The sequence below is a fragment of the Puma concolor genome, chromosome A2, assembly GCF_028749965.1.
Source record: "Puma concolor isolate L17-30 chromosome A2, mPumCon1.1.hap2, whole genome shotgun sequence".
NCBI classification, from domain to species: domain Eukaryota; kingdom Metazoa; phylum Chordata; class Mammalia; order Carnivora; family Felidae; genus Puma; species Puma concolor.
The window spans coordinates 70774087-70788950 of NC_141668.1; the positions used below are offsets into that span (position 1 = coordinate 70774087).

The 14864-nt window shown below is 42.4% G+C and overlaps 1 protein-coding gene across 6 annotated transcripts in view; it reads left to right on the forward strand.

Annotated features, from left to right (window-relative positions):
* The first annotated feature begins 3327 nt into the window (after window positions 1-3327).
* The window catches only part of SLC25A13 (solute carrier family 25 member 13), a 193176-nt gene continuing 181639 nt past the window's right edge, over window positions 3328-14864 (forward strand). For 3 of the 6 annotated variants that reach the window (XM_086695870.1, XM_086695891.1, XM_086695898.1), the window contains exon 1: window positions 3332-3579. Coding sequence is in view for 2 of the 6 variants with exons in the window: in XM_086695884.1 (XP_086552010.1) it covers window positions 3565-3579 (15 nt within the window). In the remaining 4 variants the exon portion in view is untranslated. Of the gene's footprint in view, window positions 3580-14864 lie in introns of all 6 variants that reach the window. The other 3 variants (XM_086695876.1, XM_086695865.1, XM_086695884.1) reach the window with 2 other exon arrangements.

The window sequence follows — 14864 nt, forward strand, 5'->3', positions numbered from 1 at the left end:
TAACGGCTCCCCACCCCCAAAAAGATGTCCACATCCTAAACTCTAGAGCCTATGAATGTTACCTTATATGGTGGAGACTTTGCAGATATGATTAAAGATCTAAAGATGGACAGATTATTCTGGATATCTGGGTTGGCTCTAAATGTCACAGTAAGTGTCCTTAAAGGGGGAAGCAGAGGAGATCTCAGACAGAAGACACCATGTGAGGGAAGCAGAGTCAGAGACAGAAGATACTATATATGTTAGCTTTGAAGATCAGGAAAGGGGTCGTGAGCCCCTGGAAAAGGTAAAAAACAGATTCTCCCCTAAATCTTCTGGAGAGAGCACAGCCCTACTGACACATTGATTTTAGCCCCTTACAGCTCATTTTGAAATTCTGGCCTCCAGAATTGTAAGAGAATACATTTACGTAATTGTAAGAGAATACAAGTATGTGGTGGCTTTGTTAGAGCAGCCATAGGAAACTTATACACAGAGTATGATTCCTTCTATTTAAATTTAAAAATGCAACTCTCTCTGAAAACTTACTGTGATGAGCACTGAGTAATGTATAGATTTGTTGAATCACTATATTGTACACCTGAAACTAATATAATGCTATATGTTAACATACTGGAATTAAAATAAAAAAAATTAATAAAATTAAAAAAAATAGATCTCTCTCTTTCTCTCTGCATAAACACATAGAGATATCAAGACTTGAAGAAAATACAGTAAAATGTTACCAGTGGCTAACTCTGGGGGTAGGATTATAAGTGATTTTTTTTGGTCATTACTATGATTTCTTAAATTCTTCGAGACTTCTAGAGAAAATCAAACAGATTCTTGATTCTTTTTCTTTTTCTTTAAAAGTTAAGGAACTATTACTCAGTCTTAAAAAGTCTTAAAACTCTGGCCCATGCTGCCAGATGGATGAAAACTTGCAGACATTTTACTCATTGAAATAAGCCGGTCACAAAAAGACAAATACTGTGTGAGTCCACTTTTATGAGGAACCTAGAGTAGTCAAATTTATAGAGACAGAATGGTGGTTGCCGGGGGCTGTGGGGGAGGGGGCCTGGGAGTGGTTGTTTAATATAAAGCAAAGAGTTTTAGTTTTGCAAGATGGAAAGAGTTCTGGAGATTGACTGCACAACAATGTGAGTGTGCTTAACATGACTGAACCATACGCTTGATATTGGTTAAGACAGATTTAAACCACACGTAAATTTTTTAAAGTTCATCTACATTATAAGAGGAGAGCTTCAGTGATCCCTTAAAAACAAACGTGCACTGAACGATGTGCTTTCTGTTACGTGAGGTTGCATTTTCTCTGGAACTTTTAAATTCTTTTACAGCAGCTGGAGCCACCTCTCCACATGAGCTTTAGGTTCATCCTCCGCCATTCTTTTCTCTGTCAAATCTCTTGTTTTTGCTTTTGTCTTTATTCTTTCACTCTTTGCGTGGTTTTTCTCCTCCACCTATAACATGTTCAAGTTTTGGGGGGCTTTGTTAGATCTCTTAAGGGTATGTTAATCAATTGCTCCTTTTTAAAATGCTTCTTTCAACGTTTTTTTTTTTTATATTTATTTATTTATTTATTTATTTATTTATTTTTGGACAGAGAGAGACAGAGCATGAACGGGGGAGGGGCAGAGAGAGAGGGAGACACAGAATCGGAAACAGGCTCCAGGCTCTGAGCCATCAGCCCAGAGCCTGACGCAGGGCTCGAACTCACGGACTGCGAGATCGTGACCTGGCTGAAGTCGGACGCTTAACCGACTGCGCCACCCAGGCGCCCCTTAAAATGCTTCTTTTTCTGGCTTTTACAACATAATTTGTATATTGTACATCCTCTTACAGACACACACTTGTATAACTGATCTATTACCGATCTGTGGTGTCTTTCCAACATCCATACCAGGGATGTATGTGCAAGGCAGGGTGACTCCCTTTCTTTCTCTTACCCCCACATATAATTATTCAGCACCGGTGACTAATTTTATCTCCTCTGTATTCTTTTAGCCCTATCCCATCTCTGGTTTCAGGCCCTCAGCCTGTCCTGTCAGAATGTCCCAATAGTTCAGTCTTGCCTCATCTTCCACACTGCAAGCAGAGTGATCCATCTATATTGTAAACCTTCCCATGCTTCTTCCTGTCTAAAAGCCTTTTGGTCAAGGTGCCTACCCTTCAGCATGGCACCCAACACCCTCATGACATGGTCCCTAGCTGTCCATCCAGACTCTTCATCCACCAGTTCCACAGCTCATGTCACCTTTCATGATCAACGACTTTCATAACTTGCTGTGGTTCTCCAGCAATTTCTGGGCCTCCTGCCTCTCCTTATTTTCTCTGGCTGGGAAATCTTTGCCTTCCACTTCATTGGCCCAAGACACAGCCACTTTCCTACATTCGGCTTAGGCACCATCTCCCCTAAGGGACTTCCAGAGTCCTCAATGTCCCTACAGTGTCCTGGGAACAGGTTGTTGCCTTAACAGGTTATTTACATAGAAGTTAACTATCTATGTGTCTGCCTCCTCACTAGCCCTCGAACTCTTTAAGGGCTGAGTCCATCTCAAGTCATTTAGGTGTTTCCAGCACCTAGCACACTGTAGGCCCTCAATCAGTGTTGATTAATTAACATAATTATGTAATAAACACTTTTGTTGAAAGGTTATATCCGTAATTAACAAAATATTTAAAGCACTTTTCCCTGACCACCATTGCCTTAATTATAAATTTTGATGGCAGAGATAAATGAACGGAATTTTGATGAAGAAAGCTAAGATCTCTGGAGGTTATACATTTAATTTTTCCATTATAATTTTGACCTATTTTAGCAGGGCCTACCTGGTGGGGGGGGATCTTTTGACCTCTATGATCCTAATAGGCAGCGCTGAAATCAAATAGCCTCACAAATATATGTTCTGCATTATACATACCCATTTGGTACTTAAGAGTTTACAGATTTGGCCTAAAAGTAGATTCGCTAGTGATACTACTTTCCTATCTTCCCACTGACTGGCCAGTGCTTTTGGATGCATTATAGCATAATACAGAGTGGAGTCCCTTCAAAAGGGAACCTACGAGGAAATCTGGCTGAACAGTGACCCAAGGGGACTTCCCACCCGGGTGCGTGCCCCTCCTTGCGGGTCTCAAGGGCCCTGGAATAGCCCCTGGTATGGCGGAATCCGGCAGCTTCCCTCGCAAGGCCAACTACCCCTAGGAGGGCGGACCGCACCCCACCACTGCCCCACGGCCCTCGCCGCTGGACAGCGCAGCCGGGGTCACGTGCGCGCGGCCGGTCCACCGCCCCCGGACCCGAGCCCGCCCCGGCCTCAGGGCAGAGGCCGTAGGATCACGCGCGCCCGGGCGGCTTGGGCCGGGCGCAGCCAATGGGCTGGCGGCGCCCGTCTGACCCGCGCCGGCGGGAGGGCGTGGGGAGGCAGGCCAGGCGCGCACGCTGCCGGGCTGTATCGCCATCCCTGCTGCCGCCGGGACGGGAAGTGAGCCGCCAGGGCCCACAGTGAGATCCAGCCGCCGAGAGGGTCCTGCAGGCGCCCGGACCCGCACCCGGGGCGAAGCATGGCGGCCGCCAAGGTAAGCGTAGGCCCGTTGCCCCGGGGAGCGTGCCGGCCGGCCGGGGCCCGAGGGCTCGGGTGTTCACGTGCCGCCTTGGTGCAACGGGGAAAGCAAATAGAGAGGGGCCCGGGGCAGCTGTTCCACCTTGCAGCAGCGGAGGAGGGAGGTGACCGCTTCTCCCGGGCAGCACATGTGGCCCATGCGGGGACGGAGGCCCGACCTTGCAGTAGAAACTTTGTCGGCTGAACCCTCCCACTTGGCCCGGGAGGGAAGTCGGTGCCGGGCTGGCGCTCGGCGGGCTGAGCCAAGGTCGGCTTAGAGAAGCCAGGTGCGCCCGGGGCGAAGGAGGGCCCGGGGTCATCAGGTCCCCTCGGCCACCTCAGAGCACACCTGCTTGTGACCCCGGTTGTTATTGACTCGGGCTTTTTCCCGGCGGCACCGCCCGGCCTGAAGCCAGATCCTATTAGGTTTCAAAGGCTCCGCCCTCCCGAGGGTGGGGAAGTCACCTTGACTTCCGTTTTAGAGACTGTTCGGAATAGTTGGCCTGCACGCGTGTGGGTAAAAATGGAGAGGGTCCCCGCCCCGCCCCCCCTTCTCATCTTCCAGCCCCCTCTCCCCATCTGACAACACTTACGTACCGGCCTCTGAGCATTTGAGAGGCTTCTTTTTAGAAATGACAAAACAGATTGTCCTGGGAGCCTGTAACTCTTGTGAAGTTTTACTTAAAAGGAATTCTGCGTAATGTGAATCATTCACTAACCCGGAGGAAAGGCAGCTCCGACAGCTTGACCTTTCCTCTTTTCACCATTTTTTGAAACCTGGACACCATTTCAGTCTCTTTGGACTCCATTTCAACTTTTCTGGCAGAATACCATACTTAGTCCCAATCACTTGAATCATTGGAATTTATTGCTTTTAATTTTAAGTTCACGAAGGCAGCCCTTTAATCAAGCCTATACAACTTCTTAGTTCATTTTAAGTGCAATGAACTTAAATATACCCAACATTTCAAACATTTGTCCTTAATCAAAACTCTGTGATAACCCTCAAGAGGAAAACATGGCCAACACATCATACTCCTATTTATTCAAGCAAACTAATCACATTTGCAATGGAAATTGTAAGCAGACAAATATATTTAAATGCTGTTCTATGACTTAAGTTTCTCCAGACTCCCCAAATCTGCAGGCTTCTTCATGTTTCTAGGCTATGTGGCCTAAGTGGCCTTTTTCTTTTCTGTAATGACTCTTGAGTTCCATCCTCAGGAGTGTGTTCTTGGGTGTGTGCATGAGTGTATTTGTGTGTGTGTGTGAACATATTGGTATATATAACTATTTTAGGTAGATTCTTTGAGGATCACTGGTATTTATTTTTGGTAACTACAATAACCCTTTCAAACTCAATGGCTCTTGACCTTTTCTTTGCATTAAATTTGTATCCAGTCAAGATTTCAAGGCCTGATATGAATTTGTTCCTTCCAAGTGACTTCTTCCAGGAGACAGGTGAAAATAGATTCCCATGCTCTTATTATTTTTTATATCTGCATGTGAACTAAATAATTATACTTAATTTGGAGATAAAATAATTGAGGGGCCTAAACTGATGAATGTACATGTAATTTGAGTATAAGAAAAGGATCATGAACTAATATGAAGTAAAATAAGTGACATGGAAGCAGATTTAACTTTTTGGTTGTATATTAAGCTATCACATCATATCAATAAGTGCAATTGAATTGTAACCAAGTAGTGAGGGGGAAGATGAAACATTTCATTTTTACTCTTTGGGAACTTGTGTGTTTGTTTATTTATTCATTTAGCCTTGTCTCTTTTCAGGATTTCTGATGGCTCATATTATATATACATATATTTACAATCCAAAAAGATATCAGAATCAAGTCAGAGTAGATGAGAAAAGACAGGATAAAGGGAAAGGAAGATGCAGCCATGACTAAAATTAGTGGAAAATAAAGAGGTACTTTCTAGAGGTGACTGCATTTTCTAGCAGCCAGAGTAAAGAGGAAATGATCAGCAAGGTCAGTCAGTTACTTGGGAGAGAAGTCTCCTTGTACTGAGGGCAGTTTCTCCCCATGTCCTTTTATGTGCTGTGAGCAAACTGCATTCAGAACTAGCTCATGACCACAAATATATGTCTGTGGGTTCCATAAGGCCATTTTTAATAATGTCCCTCCTTGTAGCTCCAGGGCAGTGCAGTAAATGTAGTCTTAAAAGTTCCCAAAACGAGCTGTGCTGGTCTACTTTAGTCTAAGAATGCCTCTTACTTAGTGGCCTTTGGGCACTATCCTTGTGAGGTGATTCTGTCAGTTGCGGGTCAGTGCTGGGTGGACTGAGTTAAAGGCTGCGCTGTTAGCCTTTTCCTGGCGTGCAGTTAGTCCATGTTGCTGCATTGAACACAGAGCCATGGGTTTAACAGTCTCATTTACAAGCAGGATTGACATCCCCTTTTAAAACTTGAAGAGCCTGCCTAGGAGAGAGCCCACTCCGATGGAATGTCCCAGAGGTTGGGCCAAGAATCTGAAACTCAACAATTGTAGGTGAATTTCAGCACTCACTGTGGAGAATTGTTTGAATATTTAATTAAGCAGGTCTGATATTTTCTGGATGAACTTAACCACACCTAGCAGTTTCTTGATCTCTTAATCATTTATTCTGAGTTTCCTTGTTCTTTTTTTCCCCCCTCCAAGTGTAACTAATTATTCATGTCCCTCTTCCTTTAAATAGTTCGCATAGGAAGGCCAAGAGGCCAAGAATCTAGTCTTTGGTCTGCTTTTATTTTGATTTCTGCATGAAGACTTCTGCATAGTGATGCAAAAGATATTTGTTTTTTCATGAGGTAACATTGATCTAAAACTCTTATTATTTTGAGACAGACTCAAAAAACTTCCATTCTCTTGCTGCCTACTTTCTTAAGGTTCCCTTCCTATATGGTAAATGGTAAGTGGTCTGCCTGTACTATTTGTGTCGTTTTCAGTATTTCTTTTAAAACCTTCCAAGCACTGCCCTGCATGTATTAAAATGTAAATGAGTTTTTTAAATGATATTTCATGCAACTTCACAAAAAATGCATTTTTAAAAAGTAGTAATAAGGGGAAACCTCCCCTTCCCCTTTGCCCCCATTTGGTTGTAGCGAACATTTCCTCTTGGTCATTGGTTGAATTTGTACATTAATAATGATGAAATGAAACTAGATGAAACTTAAAAGTTAGAGAATGCTTACTTGAGTTCAGGCGTGAGAGATGTTCAGATATAAAACTGGACATGGACTGATAATTTGGCCTAGAACCAAAGGAAATTTGGAACAAATTGAAGCATTAATAATAATGAAAATTTGGTCTGTAGGACTAGAACACTTAGGATTGATACTGCATTCTTGGAGGAGTTGTTGCTATGATCACTGATCACTGACTGCTTCAGAGTTGTGTATCATGTTCTTTCTAATGTTCCAAATGGGACTAAACTGAGGATGTGAAAATGAATTGGTCTCCTTTTGGGCCTTCTAGAAAACCACAACTATACTATAGGCTGAATCCTGTCATGGAAGTGCCCTAAGTAGTGGTTAGTGCCACAAAAGGGGCTATGGAAGCACTGGGGAAGGAGATGGATTCTGTGGGGGTGGAAGGAGGAAACCTCTCAAAAGTGGTGGTATTTCAGCAAGAATGGCTGGGGAAAGAGCGAAGACCCGTTCCAGTGATAAGAAACCACAAATGTAAGGCCGAAGTGACAACACTTGCTACTTGTAGGGGATAGGATAGCAGGTAATGAAATCCATAAAAGAGCAGCGAACCCTCCCTGAGTACTTACTAGATAAGAGATTTGGTCTAATGCTTCTTGTTAGTAACTTACCTGTATCCTGTAGCAGTCCTGTGAGTTACATGCTATCATCCATGATTTACAGATGATGACTCTGGACACCAAGAGTTGATGTAAGTGGCTGAAGAGCAGATAATTAGGAAGTGAAGGAGCTGGAGTTCAGGTCCAGCCAGTCTGGCTCCAGAGTCTGCTCTTACCCTGTGCTCCCTAGGGTCTGCCTGCGTGGTAGTTTGGGTAGAGAGTAGAGCGCATGAGAGAGGGGAGATGGCTTAGGAGGGAAATTAGGTGCTTCAGAATAAGCCAGATTTTTATGTAAGAACCACTTACACAGTGTCTGCTATGTGCCAGGAACTTTCCCAAGTGCTTTACAAATAATAACTCAATTACTTTTCATAATAGCAAGAAGGGTGTGATTTTTGTCCTTATTTTAATAGGTGAGAAAACTGAGGTCCAGAAAGGTTAAGTAATTTCCTTAAAGTTATATAGTAAGTAAGTGATACAGCCTGGATTTGAACCTTGCCAGTATTTTTTCAGTGTCTTTGCTCTTAACCTGTCTCCACCTCTCCCAGGCCTTAAAAAGAGTTCTGTTTGCAAAGGTGCATGTGAAAATTCACATGTTATCAGTTATGGACGTATGTATTTCCTGGTCTTCCTAGTCCAGTAGTTTGTAGCACACTGTGACACTCAGTGTATGTTTCATTGCTGTGTTGATTTGCTATAGCTTTCTTTAAAAAAAAAAAATTTTTTTTTAATGTTTATTTTTGAGAGAGAGAGAGAGAGGCAGAGCTTGAGTAGGGGAGGGCTAGAGTGAGAGGAAGACACAGAATCCAAAGCAGGCTCCAGTGTCTGAGCTGTCAGCACAGAGCCCGATGCAGGGCTTGAACTCACCAGCTATGAGATCATGACCTGAGCCAAAGTCCAATGTTTAAATGACTGAGCCACCCAGGCGCCCCTGGCTTTCTTTAAAAAAAAAAAAAAAAAAAAAAAAAATTATTTTTGAGAGAGAGAGCGAGTGAGCACGGGGGAGGGGCAGAGAGAGAGGGAGCCACAGAATCCGAAGCAGGCTCCAGGCTCTGAGCTGTCAGCACAGAGCCCCACGTGGGGCTTGAACCCACGAACCAGGCCGTGTCCTAAGCCGAAATTGGATGCTTCACTGACTGAGCCACCCAGGCACCCTGATTTGCTATGGCTTTCAAACCACATTGCTGAGGCCAAGAATTGTCATATACCTTTTTTTAAAAATAGCTTTATTGAGAATTCATGTACCATACAATTCACTCATTTAAAGTGTACAATTCAGTAGTTTTCATATATTCACAGAGTTGGGCAACTATCCATGCTGTCATATGCCTTTGTAAAAATCTTAATCCACCGTTTACTACTAAGGACTTGGACTGTATTTTTAAGCTCCATGCTTTTCTCATTTCTCATCCTATGACAATGCCCTATTCAAACGTTTGTTAATGAGGATGAAATGAGATTTGGGCTTATCACAGATCTTCTTTAAATGGGAACTTTCTTTCCCTTATGGTAAAACCACTAGGTATTTAGTGATATCACAACATCATAATAAAGCAGAGCAGTTTTTGTGCTAGACAGGAAGGAAAAAAAGTTTGAATTGTTTTTATGCTACCACGATGATGGTAAGTTTCTGTGGTTCTGCTGAGGTTTGGATTTAGAGTTTCTTAAATTGATGGAGCTGGTGAGGAATGGGTTTAAATAACACAGTGGTCCTCTCTCCTCCCTACCAGTCCTGTCCCCTCTTGCTAGGTAAAGAAACGGAGTCCCAGAAAAATGTGTAATTGGACCAAGTCCCCTGATAAACCCTTTTGCTTTTTGCACACAGGCCACATGCCTTCACCAATGTTGGTCAGCAAATAGAGAACTGGGGTGGGTGGGAAGGGTTCAAAGCCAAGCTATGGTGTAAGAAAGTCAGGGAGCAGGTCTTTTTGAATATTGAGTTCTTCATAAGATTGGTGGAGGGGCTCTGACTCCTTCTGCTTCTTTGACCTGATGTCCTGTGTCCAGCCTCTGCTTTTGTTGAGTTCTCAGATGGAATCATTCCTCCCTGAGTTTTCCACTATCTGTGAGGATTAGGCCTACTGAGCATGGTTTCTTCCTACTCTCCTTGCCCAGCATTTGCTGCTTCATAAGCACCCATCCTTCCTGTCATGATGCCTTGGATGCCTTTGAGTGAGTCTTGGAACAGAGGAATGTGTGAATCTGCAGACGTGTGCTGGTTTTGCTGGGGAGTAAGGAGGATGTGCCCTTGCTGCAGTGATATAATTCCCTTAGCAAATGTATTTAACAGCAACTGAGCAAGCACTATTTTCATGGCCTGTTTAACCAGACCTTCTTGTTGGGTTAAATCGCCCCAATTTATGGTGGCTCTGGTCTGTTACCTCAGAATTATTCCCAGTGGTTTATTTGTAGCGTGGTGGTCTGGTTTGTTGATTAGAAACGTTTATAAGATAGAGTACTCGTACTCACCATTTCCTTTGGAAATTTGCTGTGAAGTTGCATGAGTGAAAATAGGCCCTGATGGTTCCTTTTGAGTTGAGGTGCTGACAACATAGCAAAGTTGGCAGTGTTGAAATTTTTAGTAATTTAGCCTAAATAAACCACTCTGTTTAATGACTGTTATTAGGCTGGTAGCTTTGTCTTGGTTTCCACACGTAGTCACAGTTTCCACATGTTGTCCATGGAAATTGTTGACTTGATACAAGAGTCAGATATTTCAAGATACACTTACTGTTCTATGGTAAAACATCTTTTGTGTCAGACTTATGCAGTACAATTTGTAAGAAAACTGTAAAGTGTAGGGGAGGGAAAAGTTCTCCCGGACTCTCCTAGGGTCCCTGGCTGGATCTGAAAATTAAACTGACAGAAACAGATGGGAGAAATGTATACAAGTTTCATTGAATTTTTACATATACATGGGAGGCTTCACAAGAGAATGAAGACCCAAAGAAGGGACCAGAGTAGGAAGCTTTTATTCCTTTTAAACAAAGAAAGAGTGGATTTGTGAAGAATTGACAAGACAGAGGCATTTGGGCTAGGAGTAGTGAATGGTGAAGAAGTAACTAGGAGATAAGGGTTAGTTTAATGATGTTTAATGATGTACAGTTTAATGATGTACAGCTTTCTGGGTCCCCAATTCCCCATCTCTGGTGATAAGAATGTCTTTTCTCCTCCTAGTGCAGGGAGGGTACCCTGGTACCCTTCACATGGGGATTCTATGACTGATTTCAGGAAAAAGGGCTGTGGGGAGAAGGTCAGAGTGACTTTCCTCCTTTTGCTGTTTTCTCAGACTCCTTTAGCTTAAGATTTTCCATATGCCAAAATGCTACATTGTGGTGCAATATGTCCTGAACTCCATCATGAGCCTGATTTGAACAGGCTTGTAGCTCCAGGTGCCTGTTTAGAAGTTTCTCCAAGGTAGACATGTGATTTTTATATTGTCTGATTCTGGTCACAGTTCTAGACTGAGCAGTTGAGGAGCTCAGAACTGCTTTCTTATATGGGAAGAGGCTGCAAGAATGTTTTGTTTTGTTTATTTATTTATTTTTAAGTCAGTAGCTCTGGTTTCGTGAGGAGCTAGACAGGCAGGAGTGGTTATATGCCCACTTCTTCCACTAATGGTGAGAACTTGGACAAGTCTAACTTCTCTGGGTACTTAGTGTCACCTTATGGAAAACAGGGACCATCTGTGATGTGTGTGATGAGCAAATGCAATGTAACATGTGAAACCACTGCGAATTATCAAGGAATGTCAAGAGATGTTGTTGCGGGCTGTGGGACATTTCCACCTAACTGAAAACCGGGGGACAAAGATATTATTTGACATACCTGAACAAAACGTAGCGTGCTTTTCTTAAGCTTGTGATCCATTTTAGTATTCACCATAATGGCTAGCCTCTGTGGCTGCTTAGCCAAATTCTCTGAGTGGTCCACCTGGAGCTTGGCTATTAGAAGTTTTGGTCCATGGACCCGCAGCATTGGTTTACTTGGGAGCTTGTTAGAATTGCAGCATATTTTGAGGAATCTCCATAATGTTCTCCACAGTGGCTGCACCAGTTTGCATTCCTACCGGCAGTGCAAAAGGATTCCCCTTTCTCTGCATCCCTGCCAACATTTGTTGTTGCCTGACAACAATGTTATCCATTCTGACAGGTGTGAGATAGTATCTCATTGTGGTTTTGATTTGTATTTCCTGATGATGAGTGATGTTGAGCATCTTTTCATGTGTCTGTTAGCCATCTGGATGTCTTCTTTGGAAAAGTATCTGTTCATTGCCTGTTTCTTTACTGGATTATTTGTTTTTTGGGTGTTGGGTTTGATAGGTTCTTTATAGATTTTGGATACTAACCCTTTATCCGATATATCATTTGCAAATATCTTCTCCCATTCTGTCAGTTGCCTTTTGGTTTTGTTGATTGTTTCCTTTGCTGTGCGGAGGCTTTTTATCTTGATGAGGTCCCAGTAGTTCATTTTTGCTTTTGGTTCCCTTGCCTCCGGAGACGTGTTGAGTAAGAAGTTGCTCTGGCTGAGGTCAAAGAGGTTGCTGTCTGATTTCTCTTGAAGGATTTTGATGGTTTCCTGTCTCACATTTAGGTCTTTCGTCCATTTGGAATTTATTTTTGTGTATGGTGTAAGAAAGTGGTCCAGGTTCATTCTTCTGCATGTCGCTGTCCAGTTTTCCCAACACCATTTGCTGAAGAGACTGTCTTTTTTCCATTGGATATTCTTTCCTGCTTTGTCAAAGATGAGTTGGCCATATGTTTGTGGGTCCATTTCTGGGTTTTCTATTCTGTTCCATTGATCTTTGTGTCTGTTTTTGTGCCAGTACCATACTGTCTTGATGATTACAGCTTTGTAATACAGCTTGAAGTCTGGAGTTGTGTTGCCTCCAGCTTTGGTTTTCTTTTTCAACATTACTTTGGCTATTTGGTATATTTCTGATTCCATACAAATTTTAGAATTGTTTGTTCTAGTTCCGTGAAGAATGCTGGTGTTATTTTGATAGGGGTTGTAAACTACCCTACAATCTATCAATTGCACTGCTAGGTATTTATCTGAAGAATACAAAAATGTTGATTTGAAGGGGCACATGCACTCCAATGTTTATAGCAGCACTATCAACAATAGCCATATTATGGAAAGAGCCTAAATGTCCATCGACTGATGAAAGGATAAAGAAGATGAGGTAAATGTATATAATAGAATATTACTTGGCGATGAAAAGGAATGAAGTCTTGCCATTTGCAACAACATGGATGGAACTAGAGTGTATAATGCTAAGTGAAATAAGTCAGTCAGAGAAAGACAAATACCATATGATTTCACTTATACGTGGAATTTAAGAAACAAAACAGATGAACATAGGAGAAAGGAAGAAAAGATAAAAAGAGAGAGGGAGGCAAACTATAAGAGATTCTCAAATACAGAGAACAAACTGAAGGTTTCTGGAGGGGTGTTGGGTAGGGGGATCGGCTAGATGGGTGGTGATGGGCATTAAGGAGGGCAGTTTGGATGAGCACTGCATTTTATATGTAAGTGATGAATCACTAAATTCTACTCCTGAAATCATTATTACATTATATGTTAACTAACTTGGATTTAAACAAAATTTAATGATTTAAAAAAGAATTCCAGCATTTTTGGACTTATGCCAGGCCAAAGATTCTGTTGCATTAGAATCTGCCTTTCAACTAGATCCTCACGGGACTGCATGCACATTAAAGTTTAAGGAATATTGGTCTGGAGCTCTCATTACTGTGTAATTAAATGTAGCTACCTTTCTAAACCAAGGGTGCAGCACCTTTTGAATTGGTTGTAAGTTAGTCCAACTTTTTGCAGAATTAAATACATAGTGATAAAATTCAGTATAAATTTTAGGGTTTTTAGGGATTCATTTTGATTCCACATTGGGGTCAGGGTATTATTTTTGGAACACATGTCTGAATTATTATTTAAGGAAATGTATGATTATTATACAAGGGTTGTACTTTTCTCCATTTCTTAACTACCCACACATACTTAAAGTTCCCGAATATGAACTTACATGTATTCTCTTTTTCGATATTCTCTCCTAAAGGTCACCAGTGACCTCAGTTCTGAAACTGTTGCCCTATCTTCTTTATTACTGGCCTGGTGGGACCCCTCCCCCCCATGTCCCACCCCTTTCTTCCTATAGCACCTTCTGTCAGCTTTCATAATGTCCCCTCTCATGGGTGGCCTCTTAACTCATATTATTGCTTTATTCTCCTTTGTGGGCTTCCTTTCGTCCTTCTTTCCCCCCCCGAAATGTTGGTGTCCTGAGACTGTCTTCCCCCTGGAGGGTGATGGCTACGTGTAACTCAGTCTGGGCAGCTCTCTCAAGCAGCAGCCTTGCGTTTTCAGCTGTTTGTTGGAAATCTCAACTTTTCTGCCTCAGAGATAATTCAAACTCTGCTTACTTAGAATTGAATTCATCTTCTTGGTCATTCCTGTCTTTCAGTCTGTAAATTAACTTTCCTGCTGATTAAAATGTCCGATTAGTTCAATTGAGTACCTGATGTGGTCAGCTAGGAGAGACCATCAGCAGTAATTTGGATGTGGACAAAGAGATGGGTCTGTGAAACCCTTCTGCTGCCCTTCTTGTGTCCTGTCTCTTCCATTTATGCCCAGGTCTTCATAACCTTTTAGCCACAGCGTTTCTATAGCTTCCAAGCTAGTCTTGCCTTTGGTCTGTTCCCTTTCCTTCCGTCTCCATGCTACCCAGCACCGTCAAAGGCAGCTTCTAAGATTGGCTCTTGTTCCCATGCTAATAGCAGTACTGTGTTCACATGGACAGCACCTAACAGTTTTTAAAAGATGTATTCGTGTGTGCAATTGATACCAACTATCTGTCAGCTCATACTGTACTGGGCTTCTAAAATGAGTCAACTATCAGACTTGTTTTCAAGAACTCACAGTCTAATGGGATTAAAATAACCAGATGATATGAAGACCCAAGCTTCACTATTTTATCTTTATTATCAACAGGGTAGCCGGGAAGGTACTGTAGCCTCATTTGATAGGGCAACTTAAGGTTCAGAAAGGTTATGCAAATAACAATAACAACAGCAGGTTCCATTTATTTAATACTTATAAAGTCAGGCACTGTTCTAGGCACTCTGTGTATATGAAGGAATCTAGTCTTCTCAACAGTTTTATGACATATAAGTGCTGTTCTTATCTCCATTATAAAGATGGGCAACTGCATCTGAACAGAGTATTTAATATTTAAGTCTCTTGAGGACAGAGAGGTTAAATGATTTGTCCAAGGGCACAGAGTTTAGAATTGGCAGATTTGAAGACAAACAGCCTGGGTACAGAGTCCACGTACGTAACCACTGTGTGACATTGCCTTCTTTAATTTACCTTGTCACACAGTGTAGTTTCATGTTGCCTACAGAATAAGATTTAATCTCTGTAGCCAGCCAATGCCTC